The sequence below is a fragment of the Dasypus novemcinctus genome, chromosome 11 (genome assembly GCF_030445035.2).
Source record: "Dasypus novemcinctus isolate mDasNov1 chromosome 11, mDasNov1.1.hap2, whole genome shotgun sequence".
NCBI classification, from domain to species: domain Eukaryota; kingdom Metazoa; phylum Chordata; class Mammalia; order Cingulata; family Dasypodidae; genus Dasypus; species Dasypus novemcinctus.
In genome coordinates this window covers 118,102,275-118,111,180 of record NC_080683.1, presented here as the reverse complement: position 1 = coordinate 118,111,180, position 8,906 = coordinate 118,102,275, and the positions used below count along the sequence as shown (strand labels likewise).

The 8,906-nt window shown below is 50.9% G+C and overlaps 1 protein-coding gene across 1 annotated transcript in view; it reads left to right on the top strand.

Moving 5' to 3' along the window:
- The first annotated feature begins 2,401 nt into the window (after window positions 1-2,401).
- The window catches only part of NHSL1 (NHS like 1), a 146,019-nt gene continuing 139,514 nt past the window's right edge, over window positions 2,402-8,906 (top strand). Inside the window, 1 exon segment of the mRNA XM_058307548.2 lies at window positions 2,402-3,173. Coding sequence (XP_058163531.1) covers window positions 2,972-3,173 — 202 coding nt within the window. The 5' untranslated portion in view covers window positions 2,402-2,971.

Sequence of the window (8,906 nt, the reverse complement as noted above, 5' to 3'; positions counted from 1 at the left end):
GGCCCTGCCTCTCCAGCCCCTGGAGGTTGCGGCCCTCCTCGGCGGCCGGCTGCGGCACTGCCCTCGCCGCCTCCAGCTTCACGCAGCCCTCTTCCCAGTGCCTGCTTCTTCTTTCCTTAAGTGGACATTAGTAACTGGATTTTAGGGCCTGTGGTCACTGAGGGTGATCTCGTCTTGACTTGGTGACATCTGCACCCTGTGGCCCGTTGAGGTCCCTTTCGAAGGCACTGAGGTTAGGACTGGCACAGACCTCCTTGGAGGGTGCAGTTCAACCTGTAACAGCAGTAAACCTTCCTCTAGCCCCTCCCATCAGTCTTTCCCAAGTGTGTGCAGGGACAGCGGGAATCAGAGGCAAACGTGTGTCATGAAGGCACCGTTCTGTCTGTCCTACCATACATGGGCACACTCTGTGGCTATAAAGTCTATAAAGAATGGCAGAGGGTTCATTTCAGAGATTAGCTGTTTCTCAATTAAAAGTACACCTGCAGATGTATGTAGACGATAGAGTTGTATTCATTCTTGGATCCATAGAGAAAGCTTAGCTGCTTGTCAGGGGGTCCAATGAACCTCTGAAATGGTAGGCAACATTTGGAATGTTTATATATTTCCTAGGAAGATGATCTTTTTACTTATTTTACTTTGTATTTTGAGAGTCTCCAAAATGGCTTTGACTCAAAGAATGCACAGGACACTAGGACTTTCGCCAGGGGTGCTGTCCTGGTGACGCTATTTTTGTCCTCGGCATAGTGACTGAAGTCGAGGCACCATTCCAGTTCAATAGCAGAGAATCCACACCAGCCCCTCAGTGCTCCACGCTCTCACCGAGTCGCCAGTTAGGGGGGAAGCGTCCACCCCAGGTGTCTGCCAGGACCTGGTCGCCGTTCCTGACTCTTCTGGGTGACACTGGGTCCAGCACACGCTTTCTCTGGGCTGGAGTTCTCCCACTGTTTCAAACTTCCTTGGTTGCTCAGGCAAATACCATGCAGTGGGTTGCCTTAAACAGTGGGACTTTATTGTCTCGCGGTCTTGGCTAGGAGAGGACCAAATCAAGGCGTCATCAAGGCGAGGCTTGCCGTTCTGGGGCTGGCTGCCAGCGAGGCTTGGTCCTGTTCACATGGCACACGGCGGCCTCTCCCAGCCTCGCCCTTCCTTCTGGGTTGGCTGCTGCTTGCTTTCCAGGGCTCTCTCTCTGCATTTCATTCTGATTCTAAATGACTCCAGTAATAGGGTCAAGACCCCTCTCCTGGTTGTGGTCTGCACTGTAACTGAAGTTAAGTAGGAGCCTACTTACAGTGGGTGCACACCCACAGGAACAGATTCAGCTCAAGAACACGGTGTCCTGGGCTCCGTGGCTCCCAGCCACCACGTGCGCCCACTCCGTGATCTCTGCCACGTCCCTTCTGCAGGACTGCTGCAGGTCAGAGGCTTCGCCTTTTGACCCAGTGCCTGCTCCCGGTCCTCTGCTGTGGTTGCTGTGCTCATCTGAGCTCCCGGCTGCCCAGCAGTCCTGGATGGCCACATGGCATCACAGGAACACTGGCAGGGGCTCTGAGTTCCCTTCCATCGACGCTGCAGGCCTGGGGAGCTCGCGGGGCCTTTCGCGGAAATCTCAGTGAATCGCAGTAGATGCATGTTGCAACATCCTGCTTTCATGCTTTCTAATTAAAGTTTACTTTCCATGAGTGTGTTTTCATATTCTGTATGTTTGATCAAGGTTTATCAAAGGAGAGTGAGATTGATCTTTGGGGAAGGAGGCGCTGCGGCGGGACTCCCTGCTGAGTTGCAGGGACTGTGGAACTGCACTTGGCCTTGGGGAGCTGGGAGGGGGTGTTCCCTGATGTGACTCCAGGTGTTTTATGGGCCATGGTAAAAGGTTCATCGGGGAGCTGGGGAGGCTGGGACCTGCAGCTCATGGGCACTGCCATAGTGCTGTGATGACATTTCCCTGGGATGGGGCGATCATCCAAAGGCCATCTCCAAAGGGAGGAGGGCACTCGCCTGGGCTGGGAGCCGCAGTGGCGCTGGTGGGTTTTACTCTCCTCGGAGGTATATTCCCTTGGATTATGACTTTCCTATACCCACCTAGGAATGCCGGATGTGTATCTAACCACGTAGACCCTCTCACGACCTCTCTTCAAAATCCCCGTCTCCAAAACAGACCTGCCAGTTCTCAGTCGAGCTCTTCCCCCCAGGAGGCTGACTTCAGCGCAGACTTGCACTTCCCCAGCCCTGCGGGAGCGTGAGCCGCCTCGGAGAGCCTCCGAGAGGAGAGGCGGGGCGCTCGGGCTCCCGGGAGCCGCCCAGAGGCCCGGGAAAGCCTATGGCCTTGCAGGAGCGCTGCTCTGCCATCTGCCACCGGCCGCGCAGCCCGTTTATTGTCTGTGGGTCGCTCGGGGTTCTCAGACGGCCGGGAGGGCCGGTGGGCGGGGGAGCAGCGCGCGCTGCCCGGGGCGGGGGCCAGACGCGTGATCGCGGGCCGAGAGCTGTGCGGGTGCGCTCCCTGCGGGCGGCGGCGAGGAGCCCTGCGCTCTGCTGCGCGGGGCTGGCGGGGTGCCTCCGGGGAAAGATGCCCCGCGCCGCGGAGGGCTCTGCGCCCCGGCGTGGGGAAGCCCGCGTCCTGCCCTTGGCCAACTCCCGCCAGGCGCCCCGGAACCCAGCGCCTGGCTGCCTTTTGTAGGGTGCCCTTTGACTTAATTTTCTTGCCTGTGGGGTAGCCCTCATCTAGAAAACCAGTGCTGCGGTGTAACAAGGATTTGCTTAAAAAAAGAAAAGCCAAACCGTCCTTTTCCACCCCGAATGCCTCCCTCTCTTTTAAACTGAATGGCACAGAGGCGGGCTCTCTGCAGAGCGCCCTGCCGGCTCCGCGGGGGCTGTGGGTGCGTGGCAAGGCGCAGCCCGGGGCCGCTTAGGAGACCAGCCCGGGGCTTGCTCTGCTGACCTTTGTCTGGGGTCTCTTTTGAGGCGACAGAAGATGAAAAGGGAAGGCTCCTCGGGCTCCTTCCGACGCAAGCCCCATCCCGGCGCCCTTGCGCGGGCCGTGAGCTGGATAAGTTTCTCCTCCCTGTCCAGGCAGACAAAGAGGCTGTTCCGCAGCGACGGGGAGCTCGCCATCTGCGGGCAGCAGGTGGCCGGCGACTACGAGGACTGGACATACCGCTCCCAGCCGCGCAAAGGTGACGTTGGCTTTTTAAACCCCGTTTACAAGTTCGCTCTGTAGACTGCCTGGTTCCCGTTGTAGGTTTCATTCGGGAATCCTGTCTCCCTTAGGAGTTTCCTTCCTTTCTAACTCTTTTGGTTTTCTTTTGGAGCCCGGGGCCATTCATTTGTTGGCGTGTCTAAAGTGGCAGTTGCTCGTGAACTCGGGTCAGCTTGCGTGGGTCTCTGTGTAGGAAAGATAACGTAGAAGGTATTTGTCCTCAGCAGAGAGGATCTTCTGCTCCTGCAGCATGTGGGCTGGGGCCACTGAGGTTCCTGAAGCAGTGCCTTGGGAAGACTGGGGGAGCGGGGCGTCTTTCTCCCCTGAAGCCTGGCCAGCTCCTTGAACCCTGAATTGAACAAGGCACCGGGATGTGCCGTTGGGGTCCCGAGCACAGCAGGGGCTGGCCCTGGATGTCATGGTCAAACGGCCTTTTTGGATTTTGATCAAGTCCCATTTCAGACCAGGGCTGGCCTCTGGTCACGGGGTTAGAAAGTTTTGCCCCCTCCGAAGGTGAAGAAAAACCCCAGGCCTGCTGGGAGACAGAAAACTGTTTCCCTATTTCCTGACACCCTATTCGGTATCTGGAGTTATTGAGTTCTTCCCCTTAGCCCTGTTGTCTGCAGGGACAGAACGGTTAAGCTCTAAAATGGTTTCTCCATTTGGTGGCGTGGCAGAGCCTGGCGGGGGGGCGCTTTTCCAGAATTACAAAGGGACGTAGCCCTGGTGGTCCCCCTGACCATGTCCTCCCCGCTTATCACCTCCTGCCCATGCCAAGAGAAACTCCCCTAGGCTCTCGCAGGGACGTGCTCTCCGCTCTCTTGGAAAACCCACCTGCTGAAATGTTGAGAAAATAGACGAAGTCAAATCTAGGTGATGGCTAGATTCCCTGGACTGGGAATTAAGCGCAGCCCTGCTTCACGGGTAATGGGCGTTAAACCGTTTGTTCTTGTCTGTTACACTGCCCCGCGACAAGAGTCAGTTCATGCTGTTTGAAGATGTCAGTTGTTTATTATGTGGTGGTGGCCTGCTGATACTGAGCTTAAAAATGCAGGGGTTTTGTGTTTTTTTTTTATTTTTATTTTTTTAGGTCAGATGCTATTTGAATGCCGGGCACAGAAAAAACATTTGTGCTTTTCTGGCTGGAGTTGTGTAGTTTACTAAGTCCATAAACTTTACTCTTCTAAATCAGGACTATGCTGTGGTTTGAGTCAGTGATTAGGCTGCAATGTTTGAAGGGCGGGTACAGCGGGGCTGCCGTGGCAGGAGGGGGGTAGTTTTGATTCCTTTGGCCTTTGCCCAAGGTGACTTTTTGGGCTTGTTGTTTTGCATTAAACCTACCGCCCTCGAGTTTTTGTTAAAGATTGTATACATGTGAGCATGTGTTGTTAGGATTTCTATCGTTGATCCTTGGTCTAAATTAACATCGAGAGACTGAATTTGTGCACGTTGTTTTTGTTGGGAAATGAAGCAAATCCTGTGCGTTGGACTTGTGGGAAATGAAGAAGTCATTATAAGGAACAGAGGCCACTTGGGATGGGAGGGGAGGGCGCGTTCATGTAACAACACAAAGGACCCTGCCTTTATCCCTTAATGTGACACAGACGCGGAAGCCTGGTAAAGATGAGTGGAGGCACACCGCAAGGTTAAATCTATATGGTTCTTAGAAATACCCGGGCGCAGGCAGTATCGTTATTGATGTGTGGAGCTGTGGGGCAGATCCGAAAAAAGCTGTCTTCTGGATCAAGATTCGTTGTATTATAGTCTATGTTCCCATGTATTACTGAAGCAGATTGGCTCCCAGCTTTGACATCTTTTGACATCTTGTCTCAGGGGCATGTCATAACAGTTTCCCTTTATTCCACATAATTCTTTCCTTTTGAGAAATTACACTTATAGATAAAAAGGAGGAAAATCAAAAGTAGGCAGGGTTGGAGTTGTTCTGTAAGCCATCAAATGAGCTGAAACTCTAGCAAGGATTATCAGTCAACACTGAGAACACCCCAGTGTCCGTGTTAGGATTTGTTTGCAAAGAATAAAAAGGCACTGGTGACACATTGGCATTGTCTGCTGGGATTGTGTGGAGGCCTGTGTCCGGGCCATTTGCACCCTAGTACACTTTCTCCACCCCTTACTTTGACGTAGACACACTACTCTCCCGTAGTGACAGCTACAGGAAGGCGGTGCTAGCTTGGCCTGGCCACCTCGCACCCAGCTCTCAGTGGGCTCGCCATCTGCAGCCTCCTGGCTTTCTCCAGCGAGCAGCTGGAGTCCCTACTGTCAGCGTGGATTTGAGGCCACGGAAGTCATACATTCATTTTGTGTAACATTTCTTTCAAGTTCTGTTTTAGAAGTTCTTTTTATCGTGAATTTCTGTGTTGGATGGCTTATCAGGAACATCACGATATGGTTTTTAACCTGCTTACCCTTATGGAGATCTGTCAGTACACAAACACAGGCTTTAGGATTTAAGTTTGTCACCTATCCACAAAGCTAAGGACAGAGCGTGCAGGGCTTGAGACTTCTTTGGAGAAACTTTTTGTAAAATGAAATACTTTAATGCTAATTAGCCTACTTTTCCCATTAGAAGACCTTTCCTGAACTTAAAAAGTAACTGGAAGTACATGCTGCTATGTTCCTCCCCAAATCACAAATAAGCACCTTTAGGCTTTTGTTTCTTACACTGCACGGTTTTGTTACACGGCATCTTTCAAGTCTCTTGTGACATTTGTACTCAGAAAGATAAGAGTGAATCCAGTAACAGCAGTGGTAAGTGCTTATAGTCTTAGGGCAGTAGCTGTGATGTTTTACCTTAATTAGCTATAAAAATCAAGGGTGTGAATCATTATGTCTGATATTAAATTCAACGAATCATGAGCTTATGTACTATGTACTATATGTACATGAACCTGTGTACTAACAAGGGGAATGCGGTGGTAGATGAGACAACGTGTGGGGTTTCGAGTTGTGAGAGCGTTTTACTGAAGGAATGCTTCCTGAGCAGTGCGTGAGGAGGCAGGGGCGGGACTCAATCGTTTATGGAGTTCATATTTAAGAGGAGAAAGCGGGAATTAAAGAAAAAGTACGAGGCAATTGTGAAAAGGTTTTGAGTGGATGGCTTAGGTGAGAACGTCTTCTAGCCAGGTATTTTATCTGGAAACGTCCATGCATTGTACATTCTTCTGGCTGGGAGCATGTTTAATGAGCACCTGCTTCTTTTCCAGCGCTGTGGAAGTACTTTCGAGGGAAACTAATGGCTAGTCGCGTTTATTCTGTACCTCCCCCAGCTTGCTCGTTTACCCTTTTCTTGTCACCCGGAAGAGGTGGGATAATAGTGGGGTCTTCTCTCATTGAACAGAGCGGTTTAGTGGTACCCTAGCTCTCCATTCCTCTGGGAGAGGTGTGATTGATTATCTGGCTGTTGGCAGGTGTGCAGATAGAGGGTTAGTGACAGGTATGGGCTCTCATTCTCTCCTGGACCCGCTATACGTGCTACTAACACGATCACATTTGAACCACCTGAATTTCAGTCTCCTCCCCTTCCAGGGTCTACAAAGTGGCCAAGGCATGGCCTCACAAGGGATCAAGGTCACAAATAACCCTACACCAGGTAATCCCAAGCTGTATTTAGTCACACTCACAGGCAAATATACCCCCAATAACATATTTACAGAAAACAGGTTCCCTTGTTCCTAATTCAGTCGGTGGTGACTTCAGATGTTACAATGAAGAAAAATGGTTTGGAAGCAGGAAGGCCAAATTTCTATGTAAGTAGCAGTGATTTCTTTTATGTAATAAAATTTTTAAAGTTGCAGGACTTAATAGTTTATGGCCTTGAGATCTAAAAGATATTGGCAAATATTGTCAACATGGCATCCAGAATTTGAGAGTAAAACTAAATTAATAGGTAATATTTGCTCTACATATACTGGGAAAATGGGTAAATGAAGTTTATCTTGGTGTCTTAATAAAAGGGGACAAGAAGATGTTACATTTAAAGTCTTACTTGAATGAGACAAACAGTGAGTGCCACTTAGTACTTTAACTGGTTCATTGAGATTGCCCTTTTTTGATCCTTGGTTATTTTTATCTCTAGAAGCTGGGAATTCCTGTTGCCTGTCTTTTATTCCTCCAAAAGTAACTTTATTTGCTAATTCAATTGATGAAGATCTATTGAAATAATGTTTTATCTTATAACCATCCTTTTATGTACCTATTTAAAAAGACTGAATTTGCGTTGCAAATTAGACACTTATTTAGGTTACCAGAAATAGCTATCATAGAGTGAGGAAAGAAGTAACTCATTGTCAGGGCTGGGTTTCAGAACTGAATATACGTGCTTTTCATTTAAATAAAATGTTCTCTGAACTTTTTTTGAAATTGTTCTTCCTTTAAAGCAGTGTTAATTTTTAAAGTAACTTAAAAAATATCCTGCACGTTAAGTAGGATTTTCTTGCTACTGTTACAGAGTGTGTAATATTTTCATGGAATTTCAGGTTCTTAAAAATCAGTATTTTCTATTCAATCAAAGTTACTTGGGGGGTTTTTGACTGCAGTAGTTCCTATCAAACCCTTCCTTTAAGTCCCGTCCTCCTCAGTGTTCTCGTCTGGAAGTCGGTCACCTTTGCACCATCCTGCCCGTCCTGAGTCCAGGCCCCCAGCGGTCTCCACCTGGACTTCTGTGCAGTGTTTGGCCCTCTCTTACTCTCTCCTCTCTTGCCCCGCTTTGCTCCATCCTTGAGTAAATCCTGTTGCTAGAGTGATCGTCCTAAAATACCCGTGTAACTGGGCCACTCTTCTGAAGCCCCGTTGCCAGCAGAATGACATCCGTGCCTCTTAGCCTGGTGGGAACCCTGCAACCCCCACGGCTGGGCCTTCTGCACCCCCAACTCCCCAGGCTCCGGAAGCAGCAGCCACGCTCCTTGCTCCTTCCCGCTGGAGGGCTTGGCGTCTCCCACTCCCTCTCCTGGGATGCGCCAGGCTCCTGCCTGCTGACTTCCTCCTTAACCTTCCAGAGCCCTTAAACTCCGGGGGCCTGCCCTGGTGCCGACAGCTGGTGATTCCCGGTTCTCAATTCTCCTTACGTTTGTAATTTCACTGATCACCCCTGGATTATACTTAGTTGTGCACTCGACTGTGCCTCAAAGGAGACGGTGAACACTTTCAGGACAGAGACCAACTCTTTTCTTATCCCCACGGCAGGCACAGAGCCCGTCAGTTGGTTGCTGGGTGCGCGGGACTTGGGCGCTGGCTCAGTTGGCATGTGGGGGAGAGACTGCATTTGGCGGGAAGCGTGGTGGCAGTATATGCCTGGCTCTGTCCACAATGCCGGCCAGCAGCGTCTCCAGGTGCCCCCAGCTCGGAACCTTTAGGGTACAGCAGGAAAGCTGGCCCCGTTCGTGGCTCCACGCAAAGCTGCGTGTACAAAATGCTTGGTAAATAGTTTGGTCCTGGCCGTTTTGACCGCTGGGAGAGTGACCTTAGGTGAGGCGTGGGGTTGGAGCAGACCAGGCCTGTGGGGTGGGGAGATGCTGTTGCAGCTTCTTCAGAGGGCTCCCCACTTCCACCCTGCTCCCCTGTGGGCTGATCACTCAGCAGCCTGAGCGACCCAGTGACACCCTGCCAAAGCCTGTCCGCCCTACCTCTCCGCTCCACTTCTTCGGTGGTTTTCCACCAGGGACAGCTACGCTGCAGGGCTCTGTAAGGCGAG